Raw genomic sequence first — 25,200 nt, 5'->3', positions numbered from 1 at the left:
TGATATACTTAACAAAATATATATATATAAACATCGCAATGTTGCGCACATGAAAACATTAGGTCAACATTTATTACCGTTAAATTTTCATTTAATATTTAACTAAAAATAGAGCTGAAGGTACATACATATACACATATATATATATATGTTACACATATGACGAAAAGAACATTAAAAGATTTATTATGATATTGGAGATATAGATACAATATGTATATATATATATATATATTATAGAATAAATTTTCTTTCGATAACAATTAAAAATATAATAATATAAGAACAAGTTGAATAATATAAGAAGTATATTGACATTTTTATAGATAAATACGGCTTTAATATATAATGAGATATTGCTCCTATCTATCATACAGTAAATTGTCATTGTAATTATGTGCTAAATAGCAACGTAACTCATTGCAATAGAAAACGCAATTAACTTAACTATCTTATTATCAATATTATCACTATTTTATAATTGCGAGATATTAAAAAATCCTAATGAAAAAAAGATTACACTATATAATATAATTTTATTTTAAAAGAGACATAAAAAATACTTTATAAATAGGTTTTTAGATTATACATTAAAAGAAATGGTTTTTTTTTTCTTCTTTTCAATTTCCTTCATTTTACAAACACATGACAAATAGTTTGATTATTAATTATATAGAAATTTGGAGAAAAAGGGATTAATAAATTTTAGACAACTTTGTCTAAAAAATTCAAAATTTTCTCTACGTTATCTCAGTTAAAGTACTTCCATCGTTTTTTTTTAAACATTTACAAGTAGATCGTAAACTGTCGATGACGCACGAATTTTGCAGCAAATTTTGAAAAAGAGATTTCGAGACCTCATTAGCTTTTAACTTCCACGGACGATCGATTTTGTTTTCAGTAGTCACAAGTCAAAGGAATAGATACTTATCGAAACAAAATTGCATTTTACTATTTTTAAATAAGTTTTTAACTTCTAGATAAATTTAAATTTATCATTTATCAGAAAAAAATAGAAAGATTTTTTTCTAAATTTATCATTTATCAGTAAATGTATTATTTAACTATTAATTTGTACAAAATATTGATACGCTTATAACAAACTTGTATTATTATTAGGATCCAACGGCAACGTGCAACGAAATCAATGAATCATGTAACTTTTTTAACTGCCTTCCACCAATATTCGCGTTTCGCCAATATTTTTGGAAAGAAACGAATCGCGTATGTCTTGTTCTACAATCGTCCAGGGATTAAAATGAACGCGAAAGAGAACAATCCGTGCTTCTCGACGAGAACGCCTTATTGAATCAGATTTTCGTTCTCGCTTAGTCCTTTGCCCAAACCGAGCAGATATTTCGGGCCGACAACGTCGTTTAGTCTCCTTCCGGATACGGCCATTTCGCCCATTGGCAGCTTCCAGCCTCGTTTTCCGATGCCGAAACTGAAAGGCTGACCGCCGCGCTTGTCGTCTATAAAGTCGTCCAGGTTATCCTCGCGAGAATGAAAGTCCATGTTGTCGACCGAGAAATCCATACCCAAGGGACGGTATCCGCTATTACGCTTTCCTATGCCGAACCTGTAGTCCCTAAGACGTTTTCCGATACCGAACGAGAACGGCCGCGTTCGCTGCAAATAAAGTTTCAATGCAAAGAAAAATATGAGGGCGACAAGTATGATTATGACAAATTAATTTCATTTCTATTCGTCGCATCACACATTTTATTCTTATGCACTATTCGACATTGGGAAATTTTAAATAACTTAATAAAGCAATAAAAAAGAATAAAAAAGAATCTATAACTATATTGGCATATATGTATATGTCTTAAAAATTTTTTCGCGAACAATTAATGTTCGAAAAAATTTACGCATTGCCATCCGCGTTTTTTTAGGCTCTTATTACTCGTTTCTTAATTATCATGTTGTTAAATAGAACCGTATTATTTATCAATTTAAATAAAAAAGAAATTTAGCAAAGATATTTCTTGAAAATATATTTGATCTGATATTTAATTTCTCTCTAATTCCAGATCTTCCAATCTTATAACGAAGCAATTATTCGCGCCGAGAAATTGAACATTTTATTTTCATCCGGAACTCACTTTATCCTCGCTATTGTCGATCCATCGCTTTCCGATGCCGAAGTTGTAAAGAGGTAGCCTCTTGTATTCGGAAATGTAAGCGTACGCCCTTTTTTCAGAGGGCTCATCGTACTCCAAGTTGCTCGATAACGGATTCAATCGTGGAATATGCAAGGACGAGGCCGGTGCCTCCTCTACCGCCGCTGTTGATCGTCCAACGACGCTCAACAGGTAGAAGATAATGAGTCTCATAGCGATTAGACTCGAAGTTTTCATGATGCTGCCTCGGATCTATCTGAAAGTACAAAGGTCGCGCGAAATTTGTAATTTGTAATCGACCAGTATTCGGATCGAATAGAATATCATTCTGTTAATAACGTCATACGAACTTCTGCGATAGTCCGTGATTGAGTTTTCAAATTCATCACATACGCGAAATCCACACTCTTTGTCGAAATTGAGAGGGAAAATTAGTTCAACTTTCATCGAATTATATATTTAGATTGCATAATAACTATTTATCTACACGATAGTTTCTCGAAAGAACCGTATTTTCGAAATTATATGCGAGAAATTGATGCGATATCTATATTTTACATGTACATAACAAGAATGATAATTAGAATAACAATGAGCGCATTGTATTTTCAATGGTAATCGCTCTTACAACGCTTTGCGGAATTTTATATCTGTTATACGAAATGGATTTAGCGGAATATGAAAATGAGTTAAAGCAATTCCGCTTCCGGAAGATTTTACGGGCATTTCAGAGCACAGATGTACGCAAATGGAATTCTTCCATGTAAAAACAAAACAAGAAGTTATTTATACGACTAGCCGGGAAATAAATGCCATTGCAGTAGAAGAATAGCTTTTGTTCGTAGAGGTGTCGTGTCAATTTTACGACAAGGATTCCCTCGGTCGTAGCATCCTACTTCCTCGCGAGATATTTTCATCCGTCACCGGATCGGAATCCCGTTAAATCTGGATAAAATCATGGGATAATTTTTTATTTTTACCTCCCTCGTTCCGTGAATAACAATTTTTTTCGCATTTTATGAGGTAATATAATCATCAGATTCAATCGATAGGAGAGAGCCACGCGCCAATTAAATTGTCGGTATTCCCTTTTTCCACCTACGTATAACATTCTCGCGATTCATAAGATAAAGTAATCGTTGATTCAAAGATTTTACTGAAATACAAAACAAGCGTCAATTTTATTTTATTAAAAATTTCTCTGTTATACACGCATATCATTTGAACCAAACATTTCCATCAATTTAAAAGTAAAGTCATTGTTGCGCATTATGACTGCGATTTCAATATACGTGATCAACACAGTTTCAACAAATATTTAATAGTTGGCAATGGACGAAAGAGCGAGCGGTCTGGCATGATTGGATGTCGCGACACTATAAACCACTAAGCCCGAAATCCCATAGGGACAATTCGTTCAATATTTGATAGCGAAATTCGACGGATTGCCGAGCCCTCTTCGTCCTTGATCATTGCTTTTCAAGAGACCCGATCGGGTCAAGAGGACGAATATGAAATCGTACGATAAACATAAATCAAAATTGCAACAGTTAATAAAAAATCTGCAGCTATAAGGAAGCATTTCGATTGCGATAAGTATTTAAATACAAAAATTTACATGCATTGTTTTATCATAAAAATTTTCGTAGCTTTTTTTTATTGTTTATATAACATAAGCTAAACATATTTGTGAGTTAAATCTAGCGATTGAACGATGTTTAGTAAGCAAGTAAAAGTAGCAAGATTCACAAGCAGTTTGTAACATTTAATTCCGGATTTTCAATGTAAAGTTGTGCAAAATTAAAATATAAGGCTTAAATATAAAATGCAATACTTTAAAAAAAGTGGTAAGTGGATTTTATAATCCGATCCTGTTCGACTACAGTGTTAATTTGTAAATGCCAGTGAACGCAAAAGTCGATTAAAATTTCATAACCATTATAATAGATATTAAAAAAGTACTTATTAATATTAGAAGATATTTATTTTTATTATACATAATCTCATAGTATTACGTTAGCAATGGTGTAATAATCATCAAAAAATAGTTTATCCCTTACTGTAAAAAATATAATTTTTAATAGCATTGAATGTAACTGTAAATATCAGTTTGTCACCCTGTATATCGTATACGCAAGGGTAAGAGGGTTGGAAATGTTTTCACGAGAGTGGAGGAGTTTCTCGATGACACACTTAAAGATGAGAAATCGTTTGATGGCAACAGGTGCCATTCTCATTCTCGTCCCTTCCTTTTGATGTGTAAAATCGCGGCTTTATATTTTTAATCTCTTTCGCCAACTTTAATTCCGATAAATTTCATACACTTATTATTTTCTCATGAATAGTTTTCATAAATTTATTAACGCTTTTTCTAATTAGTTTAATAAATTCTGCCAATTTCTGAATATTCCATAATTTATAGGAGTTAAAAAATCACTTTGACCGTTTAAATTCTTTCAGAGCTAATCCATTCTTGAATAAAATACCAACAGTACTTTGTGATTGATTGACCATTCTTTGGAAAACAAATAGCTGTCAATCTTCATGGGCATTCTTTTCTCTATTTTACATTTAAAATTTTTATAAATTTTACGAATGGCATTTGATCTTTATTTGAGATACGTACAAACTAGTCCGAGATTTATATGCGAATATATAAAAATTTATTGCAACAGCTTTTCTTCGCATTTTCAATGTTTGCATTCTGCTGTATTCTGCGGTTTTCTCATATAATAAAAAATATTAAAAAATCATTTTTGTTATTGTTATGTAATGTCATTAAACTTTTGATAAATTTGTCATACTACGTGTTTAATAATTATCACATTGTTTCTCACGAAAAAATTCTGCATCGCGCCAATCCCTTATTTCAGCCTTTTTTCTCTGTCGACGAAGCAAACTTATCTGTCACTCAGTTGTCGAGTGTTTCAAGAATTGGATTCCATTTCCGAAAAGAAACTTCTTTTATTAATTTTACCGATAGAATTGTATGCTCGTAAAAAAATTATTGTAAATGATTCCAATTGCAAATGCACAAAAATAACGCAATTAAAAATGCGCGAATATTAAGCTTCTATAGTAAATAAAGAAGAAAATAATAAGATACAAAAGAGCGCACGAGAAAGAAATGAAATAACGTTCTGACTTCTTTTTCTACTTGCTTTAGCATAAATTTAAAATACTCGAATTTTATGCGCTTTCTCTGCTTGTCGTCATGCTAAAGTGAGCAAGCGAAACCTTTTACAACAAAATTTCACAAAAAATGTTAAGGCGAAAGAAAAAGCTGCAAAGAACGTGCATGATAAAGAGGTTGCTTTCAAATTTTATTTGGCTTAACTTTTAAATATTGATGCAAGGGATATTGATGTACACGAAAAAAATTCTCATAAAATTTATTGTTCTTGTAAAGAACTATTTTATAACGTAGCAATATTATACAACAATAAAGTTCTTAAGTATGCACTCTATTGTTCGATATACGTAAGAAAGTTACGAAATGCATTAAGGACTAAAAGTTGAATTATTAATTTCGAATTAATTTTAATTGCAAAATTTTTGCACATTATCTACAATATAAAATTTAATTATAACCACCCATATTACAGTGCATATATATGTTTACTTAAGTAATTTATTACTAAATATTGAATGTAGAAAATACAGGAACATAATTACATTTGTATCGTAATAATATTAATTAAATATAAACTTGTAATATGCAATTGAATTGGATATTGATGTAACCGGATGCTTTCGTGTTTCAATGAAAACAACTTAATACATTATCAAATACAACTTCATTTCCTGTAGGAATAATTTTATGCACTATCTGATTTTATAAACATATGACATTTTGAATAAGCAAATATATAAATGAAGAGAAAAATATCAAATAAAATATACTTAATACACATTCTAACAAAGAATTATAAATTAATCGTTGTAAACATACAATATGTATTAAATTTGGACATTCATTGAAATGATATGTGTCCTCATGGTGAAGAAAAAAAAATCAGCGACTCAATTTTTTGTATTCCCTTTCTTTGGCACGTTGACATTTTTTCAACCAACTTATTATAGGTCAGATTCATATCGTGACGACGTCCCTTTAGAAATTTCGATGAGACGACACGCGCACAATGGGGCGACTTCAAATTCACGTCAAATGAAGCAGAATATTTAGCCAATCTATAGACATCATTTTTTCCGATCGATGAGTGAGATCTCTTGCGCTGGATCTTTCATGGTCTGATAAACATTCGTCTACGTCAGCATCAATCATCGAGGGCTTATTCAAGAAATATATGATAAACATTTTAATTTCCCTTTTTTCGAAGATGGATAAATGTATGTTGCTCCGAAACAATGTGCACTACGGCTTAAATTTTTCCTCTGAAATTTTCATCCAAGTTTCTTCTCTCCTTCTTGTACTCATAAAACACGATAATCTTGATAATCTTGAACGATACTTATAGAACACTCTTTGTAGAGTCGTTCAAGCAATATCGCGCTCGACTCTCAATAAGAATCAGGATAACATTACGTTCTATAGGAAACTTTATTTATATGATATTATAATATATATTTATGGCTTCTTATCGAATTTCTTTTGTTAACGCGCTGAAGACTTTTACATGTTTTATAGTAATATTTGCATAAATTCCGATGACAGAAGAAAGAATAAACTCGAATAATAGTGCGGTAAAATCTTTTCTGATTCTTTTTCCATAGATACATATTCTTTTATTTTGTGCTTTATTATTCTATATTTGTAATTTATATTTCCGAGATACATTTATTTTAATTGTTTTCTTCATTATTTTCGTGTAAAAAAAATTCATAAAATAACAAATAGAACCCAAAAGACAATTCAAGAAAATAACAAATAGAACCCAAAGAATTCAATATTTTGTACACAAATATCGACAAATCAAATTATTCCGTCATCTCGAAAACAACACGAGTGCAAGCGGTTGTCTTTTTTAAAAATATTTGATTCAATTATAAATCTCTATGCCTGTGACAATGTTCGTTTTATATTTTTATATTGAATGACTCTTGCAATGTTAAAAACCGACCGTATCTAAAGTATTTTAACACATAGATTCTAAATTTTATTAAAAATAACTGTATCACGTCAAAAGCAACACTGAAACAGGAAACAAAACATTTCTACGAGCGTTGGTGTGTAACCGTTCGCGATGTTTTATCTCTTCGCGGAAAATCGAGAGAATGCAAAAAGAATCTCACGTCTATTTCGATCAGCTGCGAAGAAATTTATGCAAATCACACGCAATTTTCCTGCATTTTCCCTTCCGCTTCTTTTTTCGTACATTATTATACAACGGCAAAAAATAAAATCATGTTCGAAAATAATTCATTCTTCTCAAATAATACCTTACCTTTTATCTTAATTCTTCCCTGTTGCATTTTAATTGTAGTTTAAATATTTATATAAAAGTAGATGCACAGACACGCGTTTTCATTAATACATCAAACTACTTTCAGTAGATTTGCAAATCTCGCGATGTAATTTGTCGTGTTTTCTTCATAAATATGCAGAAAGATACTTAAGGAAATTATAACAATGTTTGCGCGTGTTTTTATAAAAAACTTGCCTTCTATTAAATTTTTATACCTTCTGATCTTAACGATAATTTCATTTGTTGCTTTCGAATTAGCATGATAATTGAAGACTACTACTTTCTTTATTTTATTACAATTTATAATTTATTTTGATTTCCGTTTTTCTCATCACCGTTGTACAATTTTGCATATCTTTATTAAAATGTAAATTTTGTAATGATAATTACTTGCATACCACGATCATTAAGCTATCTGAAAAATACCATTAATTAAATTTAATGTAATAATTAAACGTGTGACGTAAATGCAAAGTTTCTTGTACATCAGAGTTTTTAATCAATCTCTTATCTCATTTTATACTACCAATAGATAAATCAATTTGCAAGTTATGTTCCATTTAAAAGATATATATATATATATATATTTTAGAAGTTGACTAAATTGTTGAAATTTCTCATTATGGAATTGCGCACGCCAAGGCGGATAAAAAGCATTATGTACGGATATATAGCGGAATGAAAGCTTAAAAGGACACACATGTATAATCGTCTGACCGAGCCATTTTCTCATGTAGGCGGGATATTAAACTCAAGTAAAGGATATTCATCCTAATGTAATGTTTATTCTTGTCTTTTCCACAACTATCATAGCGACGAAATAAATACAGACTTTCCTACATTCAAAATGAAACGAGATATATATCTCGCAAATTGAAATTCAGGAAACATTCATCCGTTTTTCATGTCATATGCTGACATTTCGCCATTTTCTTGCGCGCTAATTGAACAGTCCAGGCCAGAAGCAAACTTGTTATCAATTTAAAGCTATTTAAATCAAAGCCTTAAATCATTCTCTGTCCAAACAACTGAGAAAAATTACCAGTTTTTAGAATCATGTTATAATTAAAATATTCTTGCGGGACTTTTAAAAATTTTTTGTAGGTATTATAATATTCTATTTTACAGATTCTATTTGAAAGATTATGTAAGAGTAGAGAGACATTCTCTTTCTCTCTGCTAATTCGTTATTTCGATTATCATGATTATCAGTTTATGCATCTTTTATAATATCACGCCTTTTAATATCGACTACTCGGCATTTAATGTTCCACTTCGCAATAAATGAGATTATTTTAAAAGCGAGAATCGCATGAAATAAAGTTACGCGAAACTTTTCTATCAACTTTTTCTATCAGTGCCATTAAATCCGACATAGTGACGCATATGCAGCACAGCTTGCAGAACACTCTTCACAAAATGAAATCTTTTATATGGATTCACACCTTTGAAAGCCGAGAATTACAGATATATTGGACAAATTCTGTTAAACTTTACATTACTTATAAACGACCTTTATACATAGTGTTCTAGATGTATTATTATGACATTTTAAATACTCTGGTCATTCTGCATGTACGAAATAACATTATTAAAATTATTTTAATGAAGATATCGATGCACTTTCTGTAGTTTAAAATTTTAAATAATTGTAAGTCGAGAGCCTTTCGTAAAGTTAAATGGAATACTGCTAATAAGTAATGTATAACTTTATTAATTTCATGCACGTGCTTTATGTCACCAAAGTTTTAATTGAAAGCTTATAGTTACAAAAGCTTATAGTTAAAATATAGAATGTATCCTTCTTTAGCAAATCTTGATAGACGATATTGCAAACAATCGATGAAATTAGTCTTCTTCTTCTGGCGAATGTAATAATAGCTTAAAGTGCATTCAATCGCTATCTCAAAATCAATATGGCCGAAGAGAATTGATGCTATCTTTCTACACGCAGGTGTCGCGATCTCATCTCCCGTTTTGATAAACGCTATAATTCGAATCACCGATCGAATACGCCCACCTATGTTTACTTTATGTACATGTCTACACGTCATACATGACAATAGCAACAAGAGGCACTGATGCGATAGGCTACAAGTGTCTTCAACTCTACATACAAGGGAGAAGAGGGCCTCCTCTGGAGCGATAACTATGTCGAGATGATAATATTATCGTCGAACTTGTCAAGCACAGCCACAAGAACAGCTTCTCTCTTTGGACCCGGAAACGAGATTAATCAACGTCACTTCAATGTCCCCTTCGCTTCCCAATGATGGCGGAGAAAGAGAGATATCGCCACTAAATTAAATCTCTCTCTTCACAATCGCCTTAAGATACTTTTGACTTTCGTGCTGGGCGGAAAATAATTGTTCCAGATACAATCGTCGAAGAGAGGGCTAATTAATTTCGATGACGTACTTTTTATCGTGTTCCTCGAGCGAACGTAATTTATCAAGGAACTTTTACAATAATGACATTTCGTAATATCATTTTGGAAATGTCAACTTTCAGTTTGCATTACACGTGTGTCAGATGTCCCGCGGGATGCGACCGCTGATTCTGATCGCTTGATCGCCGACAGCTCTAGCTTAGGTCGATGCGATTTGCCATTTGCAAAATAAGATAATTCTATAAAATGAGATAATACGAATATAAGTAAACCAATAAATACATTATACGTATTTTTATGTAGAAAATTATTTTTTTGTTAACCGAATAATAATGAAATATAAGGAACTCGAGATAAAATAAAGAAAGATATAATTTTCTCTATTTATCGCATCATATTTTTTTATTCCTGGCAATAAGCTTACTCTTAAGTGATGTAAATTCACGTCAGGTAATAAAGTTTGTTAATTTTATGTATATTATCTAAATCAAAAGAAGCACGAACGCTAGGGAAATTCGATCGAATACACGTGACTATTCGTTCCGATAAAGGCTTGCGAATCTTCTTCCCTGCAAACCGTTAATTAACGCAGTGCAAAGAAACAAGAAAGTAAACGGGTTGCGGTATAACAAACAACGAGGCATTTAATGCCTCATCAAGAGAAACCGTCAAAGACTCATGAGTTGCGGTTATAATTAAAGACACTGCACTAATGACAGCGCAAACGAAATTAATGATGATGCTTACGACACATGAGCAACACACGAAAGAAGATTTTACAGCGTAGCATAAATCTCGCGATAAGGAAAATAGGTGCGAAGCAAGATAACGTACGTTACTTTGTTCTTTCGCGCGAATATTGTGCTCTCTATATATAACCGGGACTGTCCTAAGGGCGATATCTCTCCTCCCCCCTTGTACTTTGCAACTTTATTGTCTACAAAGAAGCCTGCGAGCAATATTGTGCAGAAAAACACATGCGTATAAACAATAAATAAATTCTCTGCAAGATTTCCAAGAAATATATAAGAGCCACAGTACAACAATTTAAATTTCAAATTTTGCAAAAGTGTGACGTGTGACGAGAAAATACAGAAGAAAAAGGACGATAAAAGTGCTATAAGGAAATCGAAACATTTGCTCTTTGTGTTACATCATTCTTCGAGTGTCAGTTGACAAATATCAGCACAAAAAATTTAAAAATAAATATAAAAACTCAGACTCAAAGTAACAATTACTATATGACAAAAGTGGCAAATAAGACCCGAGACACAGTAATTTAAATCGAAGCGCAAGAAGATGTATATATTTTAACGAAATTGAATATTTTAAATAAAATATATTATTGTAGTAAGAGAAAAAAAAAGATATTTTTCTTGAGTTCCTGTCAATTACCTCGATTCTTATTTGTCAATTAATAATTGTCACTTAATGATTATCATTAACTTTAATATTTCTATTTTTGCACGTATTTTTAAATTGTTTGTGCTGGTCTTTGCCGATTATTATTTGAAAAATGTGACTCAAAAAATAAAAATTTCGATCAAAAATTATAACTTTAAAGACTTTGATTTTTAAATACCTTGATTTTCTAAACAAATTTATTTCGCTCGGGAGCATCCTTTGTGGCCTATTATCGTAAAGTATCGCGCTTAAACGCAATTTTACGCATTTTATCGCAGCAGGAGCCGCAATAGCCATTTTTTCGTGCGCCGACCTGGTTAGTGTGGTTTCTGATTTCGTTCGCACAAAATAATGCGTCAGCCCCTGGCGAGCTAATAAGCGACGCGAAACAGCCCGAGATAAGTAGCGACTTATGAGCGGCAAACAGGTCCGACAATAACGGCCATCCAATAACCTGCATTTAACGACGCGTTTCTCTTTCCTTTGTCTCTCCCTTTCTCGGATATTTTACTCATTCTTTCTCCCCCGCTTCAAACACTCTCATTAAACGCACGCACCGTCCACCGAGATTGCTTTCTTCGCCTACAAGCATCTTTCCGGAATCAATTTCATAACTAATCTGCGATCCCCCATTCTTATCCTGCTGCGGAAAAAGGAATTCTCTCTCTTTCTTCCTGAAATTACAATTTGCATGCCATAATTAGCATTTCATTTGCTGCACATCGTCTGAAAATATAATTGCATATTGTCTCGTTTTCCCTTTTCGTTTCTCCTTTTCCCTTTTAAAATTCATTATTTTATCGCAATAAAAAATATCTTGCTATTCATGAGTTGCAATACTTTATGAACAACATCTCGTGTCTCCAGGGTCTTATTAAAAGTTAACGTACTCATCATGATAGTAAAACAATTATCCACATAATGAGAACTAACGAGGTCTCATTGGTCGCTATTGCGTTACTCTATTGTGTTTCTCTCAATAGCATGCATTGGCATACGCAAGAAGAGAAAATGAAACTTTAATAAAGTAACGCGATAAGCTGATTCACTCACTGTTTTCAATAATCTAATTTTTATAACAAAAGAATAAAATTCGAGATAGAATAATCAATATCAGATCTCTTTATAAGAAGAAAAAATCTAATTTTTATAAATAAAGAATAAAATTCGAGGTAGAATATCAATATCAGATCATCTCTTTATAAGAAGAGAAAAGAAAACTTTGACGCGTAACACATCGTCACCCCAACATGTTTCAATTTTATAAAGTATCTCCACACATTGTGATGCGAATTGATTCTAAATTTAATATTCGATAATATAATCACAAAAGTTTCATTCTTCATCTCTTAAGTGTCCTCGATACATTGTCGTATTGCGTGATGTTTAGCCGATTCTTTTCTCAAGAATACGATCGTTCATACTGTCACATACCATTAAGCAATAGCGACATCATTTATTTTTCGAGTCTGTCATGTGAGCTCTCTATCACTCGAATGTCAGTATTTAATCGGAGAGTTCATTTTCACAGGATACAAAGACACATTAAAATGCCGAAAAAGAATTTTTGTCATCGTCCGAATATCAAATTCTATGAATAAATATCAAGCAACTTTATCGATGAAATAGAGAGATCGGCTTTTCTCGTGAGAGCTGAAATTAATAGCAAATAGAGCATTGATTTCCGTTAATCGAGCGCAATTGAAATTTTTGTGACTCATGCGCGTATTTCATACGCGTAATTTTAATCCTGTGACGATGGAATAAATCTTAAAAAACTGACTGATCATCAGCGAAATCTTTGTTTCCACTTTCCGAAGATGAATCCTAATCAATTAAATTTCATTATTGCGTGCATCGGAAAAAGTTATTGCGATTTTGTAGAAAATTTTTCATTTTTTCTTTTTTTAGGAATAAATAAAACTCTCTAGATATTCGCAATTCTTACATTAAGGAAATGTAATAAAAAACTTTCTGAAAAAGCATACATATAGCATGCTATTTTTCAAAAATGCATATAAAAAAATGACAATTCTATAATAAATATTAATTTCAAAAGTATTTATATATGCTTTTAAACATTACTTTTTATACTGCCCACGATACGCCTACTTGTACAATTATTTACATAAATTTGAAATTTAGCAAAACCCATAAAATTAATAAAAAATATAAATGTAGATAAAAAATGTAGTAAAAAAAATGAAAATTAAACTTAAATAATAGCTTTTTCTTGAATTTTTGTGAGAAGTAATAAAATTCTGTTGTGCTTCATAATTTTATCTTGTAATATGTATGTAATATCGTAATGGAGCGATATTTTTTCAAATACCAACCATATGTAACATTTCCCAGAAATAATAAATTGCGAGGAAATATTAAAAGCAAACATGTATAAAAATTAAATACGATAAGAATAATGCAGTAACATTTGTGCGATATACTCCTAGTTTTTTAATTTTTTATTTCTTTCATTTTACTTGTGCTAAAGTGCAATTATATCACTAAATTAACAATTCTACCTTAAAATGTATATATGTTCCACATTTTTCTCGCATTTTTTTATATTTTTCATAATTTTGTTGATAAATTTAATTAAATTTAATTAAACTTAATTAAATACAATATATAATATGCTCCGAAAATGCAATTATTTAATTTATTATATTTGTAACATGAAAAATTAAATGAATAAAAAATAAAAAAAAACAATGCAGCATTATTTCGCACAATGTAAAAGATGAGCGTAATTAATGAAGTAAAGTAAAGATGTATGAACTTTGGAAACTTTGTTCTTAAATCTCATTCACCTGTTGCTACTACTTTTACAGAACTGCTCGTAAGTAATAAATGAAAAAAAAGTAAAAATTATTTTCTTCTCTTTTTCTCTCATAAATTATATAAAAATACCTAATGTGTAAATTATATAGGGTGAATCAAAACTATGTTTTAAAAATTTGTGAGCGGGTCCCTAGATAAAAAAGAATAACAAAATGTTCATATGATCATATGATCGCAAATGCTTTGTTATCGAAATAAGGGACATAAATGTTAATTACAATTTAAAAAGATTAATAATTTTATTACTTAAAATAAATATAATCATGGCAAAGTATTTTGCGTTATTAACAAAAGTCGGATAAGTAAATAAATCTTTTTATTGGTGAAATTTAATTATATATTTAATTTAAATAATATTTACTCTTTTGCACAAAATAATATAAAAAAGTGAACTAATTAAAAAGATGATCAGCTTATAAAGGATTAAAAAATATGATACGGAGAAACGATAAAACGAACCATGATGAAAATCTGTTACTATATGACAAAAAATTAAAACAAAAAAGAAAAGTAAAGAAAAAAAATGAAGAAGAGAATAAAATTAAAATATATATTCATTATTGTATAAATGAAAATTTTTGCCATAAAACCGTATATACATATATTCACGTAATAAACTCACTTTGCATTCATCCCTTCTGTCCCCCCACTATCGATATAACACTCGATCAAATCTGTAATGCATTACTTGCTCGCAACAAATTTTCTTTAGTTTGACTGCATCGAGTAAGAGTAGAGGAGAAACGCGCGGATGTCCGATAAATAAAATTCAAAATCGATCATTTTATAATACATTAAATTACAGGTGCAAAAGAGAAGAAAGAGAGAGAGAGAGAGAGAAAATTTAAACTTCGCATGGAAAAATATATAATTACGACGATGCAATTACAACTTTCATTAAAAGATAAAAAAATAACACGTTTAAAAAGCGAGTAAAACACGCAAAAAAGGGACGCACCTTGAGATAAACTGCTCACCTGTTGCTGTGAAACTATCGGCGCGATTTCCTGCAGGTAGGCTCTGCAGGCGAGACAAGGGTACGCGGTATCTCTTCAAAGCCGTTGAGAAGACGGAAGGCTTCCTGTCGCGTTCCTGGGGTCGAAACTCTCGTTCGCACGAGCGGTTCTCCCGTTTGTTCTCACGAATTGCGATTACGAGGGTGTCTTCCGTCAGTCACCGATGACGACCGACGACAGGTACCGCGACTTGGGTGTCTGCGCGCGAGAATGACGGCGAGAGCGTCGCGACGCCGGCCTTTATACGTGTGTGCGTCGGCGCCTGTGCGTGTGTGCCCCCGAGATCGGAGATCCCCACGCGTCTTTCTCACCCTTCGGGGTTCGCGTGCCACCCTTCCTTGCTCCTCTCTTTCTCTCTCTCTCTCTCTCTTTCCTCTTTCTTCTTTCTCGAAGCGACATCTCCGCGTGCACGTGTATGCGTGAGACCGATGAGACGACGCATGATCCATGCACTGCCGAATTGCAGCAGCGAATTTGACGAAGATGAAGAGGAACGGCGAAGAGAGTCGTAGGTTTCTCGAGTCCTGTGTATTTCTGTATAACGAACTTCCGGTGCGCGCTGGACGTTACATCCGGTCATTTCGCCCTCGCGAGTAAAGAGCGCCACTTTGATTTAACTGCGTGCGACTATCGTGAACAGAGTTCTATAGGAAATTCACCCTAAAAAGGACGACATGAATAAGGTAGGACCTTTATTGAAACGCGTCATATATTCCACGTGATAAAGATGCAGCGAGCGAAGAGCTGTCGCTTTTGTAAAAGGGCAGACGGTGTTACTGGCGAAAGTTGAGAAATAATTATTACAAGATCCTCTATCGCAAGTATAAACCAACAGCCTGGCATATTTTAAATCTCTCTTTTAAACGAGGGGGAGATTGCTTTCTCATTAAATTACGCCCCCTGCGCTTTTCTAATCTCGTCTCTCGGAGAAATTCACTTTCTTCGTTTCCGCTTTACAACACTTTCTCCGAAGAATCTCGTCCCTATAATTACGATATCATCTCGCGAAGGGTCGCTACACAAGCGTGCGCGCAAGAAATTTCAGATCTCGTCGGACAAAAGTTTCCCCATAAGCCACATGATATGGTTAAGCGCGTTTATGGTTTTCGCCATGCGGTGGATACATTACGCATCAACCATGTGCGGTTTCATCGCGAGATTTCCGCGAGATTTCCTGTTAAATCGCTCGTAAACGTGAGGATGTTCGTTCGCCAGATTCTTTATCGCTCATTGTCATAAAAGTTCTGTCCACGGAAAAGTTCAGATATCTCGCAGAAAACGAGAAAAATCCGCGCCAGAGGTGGAATATTTGCGTGTCCGCGTCGGTGAAAAGAAAGATTTACATCTTTCTGACAATAGCGCGAAAATTTTGACTGATGAAATTGAGGAGAATCCAATAGATATGAGCGAAAAATTCGATAGATTCTCGTTACATTTGATAAAGATATATTTCGCGTAAACGCGCGTTGTGGGATGCATTATTATTTTTTTTTCTATATTTACAGTATATTTTTGATTATTCAAAAAATAATTAAGAAACTCGAATGTTTCATATCCTAATTTTATTAAGATACGCGGATAAAAATTGCTATATATAGTTTCTAACATTATTTATTTTTAATTAATTATTTCGAACAATTATTTGCGATATACCACCGAATATGCATGACCTGTTGCGTTGAGGACTTTGTTGGGTTCGAAGTACATACTTATATAATTTTAGATACTTACGAATATGAATAATTGTAACATTTTCAATATTATATTGCATTGTAACCGTTATTAACGTTATGAATAGAGAGATTTATAATATCGAATCAAATAAATTTAAAGGATATTCATACATGAATGCTTCAAGGAAAATAGAAATATCACGTATATTTCTATTGAAAACTGATGAAAAGCAAATTGAATTGATGCATTAAAATGGATGTTTTGGAAAAAGTTGGTTTATAGAACTTAATTTAGAAGAGAATTTAAAAATACATAAGCTAAAAGATAGATTTTATAAACATACAATATATATCGATGCATATAGTATTCACTTGAAAAGCTTTTATACAAAAGAGAAAAAGGGGATCCATTTCAAATTTCCACTTCCCTCTTTCTTCAAGACTTTCTCACATTTTGAATTATTACAGTAAAAGCGAGGATATATAGACGAATATATAGACGAATAATTCTTGCGACAAGCAATGCCAAGAATTGAGATTCTCTAGGAATCCGGCGCGATTTCAAAAACATGCATATCCGCCATCGTATTTTTTCCCTTTCAAGAATTTAAACTGGCATTATTAGGGATGCATCTCAACTTGTCCTTTATCACGGATACAATCGATAATTCGATACATTCCACCCTACATGAAAAGCGCCGGTGTATGAGTGCAATGTGCGATAAAGAGGAGAAAAAAAGGGCCCTTCGCACTTCGCATAGTTCGGCGTCCCCGTAAAAGCATAGTTTAATAATGGACGTAGCTTGCGAAGCCGCTGGTCGATTCCCACAGTGGTTTAAACACCGGGCAGCGTCAATCGCAGCCGACGCGAAAGGTCGCCGGTCGATATCTCGATCATTAGCGATGCTCCGATATTAATTCTTACTCTTTAAGATCCTTCATCGCGACTGTCAGGGAGACTGATAACGTTTTTAATAAAGTGCGGGTCGTAAATCGTCTGTCGTTCGCATCCGCGCGATTCTCTTTCTCTCTCTGTCTCTCTCTTTCTCTCTCTTGCTGAAATTCCTCCCGCGATTCCGCGTTGAATGCCACGCGACCGATCGATACTCGCGCTCGGAGAGACGGGGAAGACGAAAGAGCGTGTTATCAGAGGACGACGGATGAGGAGATCGAGAACGGGAGTGCATCTCTCGTGCGATTAATTCTTACGATCGTTCTCGTTAAGCGTCTCTTTTGGAGAACTTTTATAGGCATTCGAGGAGAGAAATTCTTCAATGTCTCCTCTCGTTCGAACGCTAAGGAGACGTAAATGGCACTCTTCTGTATTCCCACGTGGATATTAATTCTTTTAACGCGACATAAAGTGAGGCCACTCTCCTTTATGAAACGTAAATAAGAAGACAAGAGATTAGGACAAAAGTGAAAAAAATTGCAGTTTTAGCAAAGTAGATCGGCATCTTCAATTGCGTACAATTGTGAAGTATTACTTTCTAATTAATTACATTACTTTCTAATTGGAAGTAATCGATAATAAATGCGATATCCATCGGATATCTCATTGTCGAAGCATCATTTCAATGATCGAAATATCTGTAAAATAATGTCAAATAATTAGAAATATAATTCTGAAAAGTCTTTTATAACAGTATTGAAAATTGTCGTTTTTTAACATGGACATGTCTTTATTACACATGTCTTATACTGATATGAGAATATTATAAGTAATATCGAGAGATATAATGAAAAAAATATCAAATGATATATATAATATTATGATTAATGATCTATAATATCGTCATTATCATTAATGATCATAGAGTAATTCCTTAATTACATCATTCAAATTTTAATCCTAGTTTTACTTTCAATTATATACGCCATGAGACATTCGAACGAAAATAAATTGGAAAAATGAACATTTATCTGCGCGATATTTTGTACGAGTTTCCCAGGTTTCTAAGAAATTTAATTCGCGAAGGTCAATCAGTTACTTTCGCTACGGTCAGAGCTTACTGCGACATTTCTTCAATAATCTCTCTCGCTCCTGCTTAATTGAAACTAAATAGATAACCATATATAGCTAAAAGCGTCGCATACAATATACCGTGTCTCAATTATTAGATGATCAATATAGGTAACGACGAGATAGCACGCGACGTGTCTCCCTCTCTAAAGTGTAACGTGCCGATTAGAAACGTGATCGATATCAACGATAATTCGGACACACGATATACTGACCCGTTCCGCAATATCAGAGATCACGAGCACAATCATGTTAATTGCAAAACCACCATCTGTTCATTATTATTAAGATCCTCCTCAACGATTATGAGCGTCACCACCGTTATTGCCCTTCTTGAAGCTCCACTTTTTCCCGTGTTCGTGCCCCTCCTTCTTGCCGTACTTTTCATCGTGATCGTAATGATGATCATGGCCTTCGTCGACTTTATGGCCTTTATGCTCGTGATGATGACCCCCCTTCTCGTGCTTCTCCTCCTTGCCGTATTTATGCTCGTGATCGGCGGCATCGTGGTGGCCCTTCTTCTCGTGGCCGCCCTTCTTCGACTCGTGTTCGTGATGATGCTCGCCATGCTTCTCCATGCCACCATCCTCGTGGAATTCGTCGAAGAACTCTGTCTTCTTCTCGTATTCGTCCTATGTATAAATTAGAATATATCAATAAAATATATCATCATATCGTTTAAGGATGTTTTGTATACCCAGCAAAAAGTAGCTGAAAATCAATATTGACAAATGTATCCACTTTTGGTGTATTTTGAATATGAGAAATTGTGTGGAATAATACAATTTGTTCTTAGCTACAGTGCTATATTTTTTAATTTATTTTTTTATTTTTACTGCGTTTTTACTGAAATATTCCGAATTTTGTTAATCGAAATGATTAACTTTTGGCAGAGAATTTCACCTTATGACAGATACATGGCTAACTTCATTGAATTATATTTAATATCTTTTTTGACGAAGTCGCGTCGCTCTTATAGATCATGCATACATGTGACTATGCTTTTTCCTCTCTTTTGCATTTATTGATATTGTGTTCTTATTTTTTCCTCAGTTGATTTATTTATCTTTTCTTTGTGCTTATTAGAATCACTGAAGAAGGCTCGAATTGAGTCCGAAACGTTTGGAATAAAGCGAAAGGATCGTTAAAAATTGATTTGCTGTCTTGGAAATTATTTTATCCACGCCCTACAACTGCGTTGGCTCTTTACTGCCTTTTACTATTTATTATTGATTTGTTAATTTAGAGGAGCCTTTAACTTTGTTTATTTTATTTTAATATCTTTTTAATCAGTTAGCACTTGTATAATATTATTTGATCAAATATTTTCTCTGTATCTAAACTTTTGCAAATTTTCAACAAATTCTGAATATTATTTCCCTGTGTTTTTGTCATTTGAATCGACGTGGTTATACGTTTCCCATAAGAACACATGTTAATTCGGTGCAAATTAAAATCCTTATAACTTGTGAACGCTTTAGTAAATCGATTTAAAAATTCTACTGAAGATTCTAAACACATGTAAGAACATTCTGTGCAATTTTCATTAAATTCTCAATATTTTGAAAATAAGTACGAAACATCCTTAAAAGAATTTTATTCTACTAGAAATTTAATTTTCTTCGCCTCTCACCTTTTTGTGCACCGAGTGCTCGCCATGCGTACTGTGTCCTTTATTGTGTTCACCCTTTTCGCTAAACTCTGCTGCCTTCTTGCCCGCTTCGCCCTGATGATGCTCTTTGTGGAACCCACCCTCCTCCTCGTGCTTCTTCTCCTCGCCATCTTTCTCATCGTACTCCTTGCTGGCATGTTCTTTGTCGTGATGCCCCTTGTCGGCCTTTTCATGCTCGTGCCAAACTTTATAACCCTGTAAAGACATGTATTATTAGCAAAATTGATAAAATTTGATATAAATTCGACGCGATAAAAACGCGATGTCAGAGTAATTTACTTTGTGCCCCTTGTCTCCCTCGTGTCCGTGATGTTCCTCTTTATGTTCCGAGCCTCCGCCCTCCTCAAATTTGTGATTTCCCCCGTCCTTTTTCTTTTCGTGATGCTCTTCATGTTTATGAGTCTCGCTGTGTTCCTGAGTCTCGCCGTGTTCGTGATCACGTGTCTTCTCATTAGCATTTTCACTATCGTGTCTACGAGCATCACCTTGGGGCTGTCGATATTCCTCGCGAACGTGCTTAGGATTAGTTTCGCTATATTGCTCGTGCGAATCTCTTCGGGGGATAATCTGATGATGATGATGCTTGCGCTTTTGCGTCGTTTTATCCTTATTTTGTTTCTTCTCGTATTCTTCGCGCTGTCTACGAGCACGGTCGTCTTTAGAGCGTCGAGCAACCAGCTGATCTTCAGCGAAGCTCTCATCTTCGGAATCTTCATCCCGATCCTTCTTATCACGAGCCAGTTTCTTCCGATCGCGATATTTCTCATTGGATTCGCGAGTTTCGTAATCGCTATATCGTGGACCGTCAAAGTATTTATTGATACTTATAAATTTATGCTTAACGTCAGCCTCATGATCGTCAGTTTCATCGCGAGGATTCTTTTCTTTATCATGTTTCTTACGATCGTCACGTTGTTTCTCACGTTCTCTTTCTTCAGAATCATCTTTATCGTACTCATGTTTATTATACTGATGACCATGATTACGCTTGTCTTCACTTTTTTCGATATTGACATATTCATCTCCTTGCGCTTCGTCGGCTTCCTCTTCTTCATCTTTGTTATCTTCATGTCGAACATTGTATTTTTCGCCTTTATCATCATTTTTATCATCTTTACTATTTTTATCATACTCGTAATATTTATTTTTTTCCTGATAGTCATAAGTGAGTTTCGGTTGTTGATAATGATTCTCTGTATCTTCTTCTTCGTGATTCTTCTTCTTACGTTGTTCATTTAGTGTCTTGTGACTCTTGGAAGCTCCGTGATTGATCTGAGCTTTATGATTTTCAAAATTCTTACTATCAGCAGCCTCTGTACTCTCGTCCACGTCTGAAGCACTAGGCTCCTTTACCTCGACATTTTCTGTATTTTTTTTATCGTCATCAAGTTCTTTTCCTTCTGTTCTCTGCGATACGAACAATTCGCTATCGTAATATGGCGCGAGTGCAGGTTTAGTGGGAGCAATCGGTCGGATTTTCAGCATCGGGGGAGAAATAGGTTTCAAAGTTGCGTAAGAAGGAGTGGAAACGTACTGCGAAGTTACCGGGTGCAACGATTGCACCGGTTGCTTAAAGTTTTGATAATTTTGCGTGACTGCCTTCGGCACATTAAGTACATTAGGTACCGAATACAAGCTTGCGAATTTATTATACAACGCGAGTTCGGCATTCGCGTTTAATTTCGCTTTTTCGTCGGCGGGATTATCATAGGCGGTAATCCTAGGTAGAAATTCATTTTGTCGAACGACTTGCGGATCCTTCTCTTGCTGAAGAGCGAACGAGGTTTGACTTGGAACATGAATCGATCTCGCAGAATCCGTTCTCGCAATAATCTGCTTCGTCGGATTTTCCGTAGTGGCATGATAATCCGACGATGTCCTTCGCTGATCACTGACGGGACTTTTCGTGACGCCGATTACGTCTGTATAAGGCACACCATAATTTATAAAAGTGGTTCTGTCGTCCGCGGGACTCGTCACCGGACTCGTCTCGGTATTGACGATCGTTGTGGAATCTCCCTCAGGTTTGGGGTATTGAGCGTACTTTATCGGGACGTAACGACGTGCCGCAGGCGCATCGAAAAGAGTCTCCGTTGGAACAATCAGCGGAAGAATATTGGCGGAAGAACGGACAACCTGTTGACGATTGAAACTCGCTGGTGAGGGAGTCGGTTTTCTGTACGGTATTCCGACAGCTGAATCGGACGCTTGCAATACGGAGAACGGCCTGGGCATCCTGTTATATCTCGACAGTAACTCAATGGTATTTGTATCACTTGGAAAATTCAAATTGTTCAAGTTATTTACGTTGAAGACGTTGTGTGAATTATTATTGTTCAATTGTGGAGATACGGTTTGAATCGAAGAATTTTGAACGTTCCGTTCGCCTTCAGGCTCTTCGGTTGGCTTCTCGGAATAAATATTTGATGACGATTCGATGGACAGCGATTCATTTTTCGGCTTCGTCTTTCTATTGGAAACTTTGAAATATCTTTCGGGAGTGCTTGATTCGTCAGAATTTTCTTCGTTGAGCCTTGACTCCTCGTCCGATGAACTCTGAGGAGTTGTAACGGTGCGATTTAGTTGCGAATACTTTTTAAGTAATTTCTTGCTCTTTTTGTCTCTTAGGATAGGCGGTGTATGCGAAGAGTCAATATCGGGACGTGACTTTTCCGCTTCGTCGTCATTCGCAGGAAGGAGTCTTGCTTTCGGCGCGTAAACTTCTCTCAGATTCTTTCTCGCCTGAGACAAATAAGGATTCAATGTCGCGTCAACGTTGCTAGACGTCAATTCGGGCGCCCTTCGCGATATGTTTCGCAGCACTTCGTCATAAGTCCTCTCGAGATTCGTCGTTGACCCCGTCGGCTTGCCTTGTGGTACATCTAAAGAACAAATATAGAAATTGATCGTCTCTCCGATATATGGAATGTCCTTACTTCTGCCGTGTCGAGAGAAAAAAAGTAATCTCGTTTTATTTACCGTGAGCACCGTTGACAATTTTCCTCTTGGTTTTTCTCGATGTGATCCTCTGCGGCTCGTATTTCGCGATCACGCGCTTCAGCCTTTCCACGTCCTCCTCATTCACGTCGGCGATGCGCGATTGCGCCGCGTCCTGATCCAAATTCGACGACGTCTCCTTCGAGTGTCCGGTTTGTCGTTTCTCGCGCTTCGCTAAAAGCGAGAGTATCTGGTCGCTGATCGTCGAGGCATCTTCCGCCACCGCGTTCGCTATTACGCGAGTATCATTGCCATTCCCGGTGATAATCACTTCCTCCAGAATAATTTTGGGATCAACTTCGACGTTCGTGTCATTGCGTACGGCGTCACCGATTCGTAACGTTAGCTGCAAACACATCGATCATGTTATAACTTTGATATCATAAACAAGTAATTTAATTTGCAAACATTATTTTATACAAGCATTATTTTACGAGAGATCATTACAAAGCATCAATCAAATTTTATTTATTTGAAAAGTTGATAATATGAGATATGCTTCTTTCATTATTTCGTTATATTTATTCACGCGATAATCGGTCTCACATAAATACAATAAAATTTATTGTTGCTAAATATGTCACGCATGTTAATTAGATTGATGTCAATTCGGACAAGATCCCGTATAATATTTCACGATATTGAGCACTACACCACTATATTTCCCGTCGCTTCAATGCTTTAATTAAAAGTTGACATAAACACGCCGCCACCCTTTGCTGCTGGCAGCCCTCTCGTTTGCACATTTACTGCGGATTATTTATTTCAGATTACTCTCGTGGTAAACCGTACGTATATATCATTACACAACGATACGATATACGCTACTGCAATATAATTATTTAAACCCGCATTAATTATCTTTATATTCTTCTTTGTCCTCATGTCATTTTCTATTAAAGACGTATCTTAAAAATCATTATCGAAATATTACCAAGTGAATCAACAATGGTAGCACCGTGGCTACCGATTTCCGGTAGGTTTTCATGACTCGTCGAGTCCGCGACAAAGACTGAACCGCGATCTTGACGCGGCCGGGCAATTATATCGTGTCGTTTTCTCTATCAGAAGAACCTTTCGCGAATGATATGACAGTTTCACAGCGATTAGATATTTCAGAGTGTGGAAGGAACCAACAATCGGCCCTGCGATTGATCCGTTCCTCGTATTCGGCTTCCTCCTTTCTCTGTCGGTTGCACAAGATTATCGTCACTCGGCCGAAGCCGATCTGAAAGCACATCCCGGTCTCTCATTATTTAGTGTCATTATTAACATGCCTTGCGCAACGCGCCGCGCTTTTTACGCGATCGGGTATCGTAACACGCGGAAAATATGTATATCCGCGGATATGCAAAATATGTACCCACGCTATGTATTGCGATTCCCTCGATAATTTTTATCTTCATGCGATTTCTTTCGCGTTATTTTTATTTATCTCTCGACGGTTGCTACACATTAACACTTATGTATGCAATATTTTGCGCTTGCGTTGGTCGATTTGTCATACGAAAGAGCGTAACGTCGTCCCGCGCTCGCGTGGAACGCAGCATGTCGCAAATTATTTGCAATATTGATCAACGGAAATCAAATATTTCTCACTGACAAACCCATTCATCGTGTAAAATTTTACATTTCC

At 34.8% G+C, this 25,200-nt stretch overlaps 2 protein-coding genes across 3 annotated transcripts; both read right to left on the bottom strand.

Annotated features, from left to right (window-relative positions):
• Positions 1-1,062: 1,062 nt before the first annotated feature.
• On the bottom strand, positions 1,063-15,430 carry LOC105251311 (allatostatin A). 2 transcript variants are annotated; one of them, XM_011258007.2, is made up of 3 exons: positions 15,142-15,430; positions 2,106-2,379; positions 1,063-1,629 (listed from the first exon to the last, which is right to left on the bottom strand). In XM_011258007.2, exons 2-3 carry the CDS (start codon positions 2,358-2,360, stop codon positions 1,303-1,305), a joined length of 582 nt encoding a protein of 193 aa, XP_011256309.1. In that variant the 5' UTR covers positions 2,361-2,379; positions 15,142-15,430; the 3' UTR covers positions 1,063-1,302. The 2 variants fall into 2 exon arrangements, with proteins under 2 accessions (XP_011256309.1, XP_011256308.1); XM_011258006.3 differs by having other exon boundaries at positions 1,064-1,629; positions 15,161-15,430.
• Positions 15,431-18,754: 3,324 nt separating this feature from the next.
• On the bottom strand, positions 18,755-24,552 carry LOC112637546 (E3 ubiquitin-protein ligase RBBP6-like). Its single transcript, XM_025407527.1, has 5 exons — positions 24,499-24,552; positions 23,547-23,910; positions 20,847-23,449; positions 20,529-20,762; positions 18,755-19,527 (listed from the first exon to the last, which is right to left on the bottom strand). The coding sequence occupies exons 1-5, from the start codon at positions 24,550-24,552 to the stop codon at positions 19,192-19,194; spliced, it is 3,591 nt and encodes a 1,196-aa protein (XP_025263312.1). The 3' UTR covers positions 18,755-19,191.
• Positions 24,553-25,200: the final 648 nt, after the last annotated feature.

This window comes from Camponotus floridanus, unplaced genomic scaffold (assembly GCF_003227725.1).
Source record: "Camponotus floridanus strain SB8 unplaced genomic scaffold, Cflo_v7.5 scaffold1, whole genome shotgun sequence".
Classification (NCBI taxonomy): Eukaryota; Metazoa; Arthropoda; class Insecta; order Hymenoptera; family Formicidae; genus Camponotus; species Camponotus floridanus.
Note: the sequence above shows the minus strand (reverse complement) of the source record. Positions and strands in the feature narration are given on the sequence as shown.

Coding starts and splice junctions, on each gene's coding strand:
- LOC105251311 (XM_011258007.2), bottom strand. CDS start 2,360: ATGAAAACTTCGAGTCTAATCGCTATGAGACTCATTATCTTCTACCTG. Junction 1,630..2,105: donor TCGACAATAGCGAGGATAAA/GTGAGTTCCGGA, acceptor CTTTATTTGCAG/CGAACGCGGCCGTTCTCGTT.
- LOC112637546 (XM_025407527.1), bottom strand. CDS start 24,552: ATGAAAACCTACCGGAAATCGGTAGCCACGGTGCTACCATTGTTGATT. Junction 23,450..23,546: donor AATTGTCAACGGTGCTCACG/GTAAATAAAACG, acceptor TTTGTTCTTTAG/ATGTACCACAAGGCAAGCCG. Junction 20,763..20,846: donor AGGGAGACAAGGGGCACAAA/GTAAATTACTCT, acceptor ATGTCTTTACAG/GGTTATAAAGTTTGGCACGA.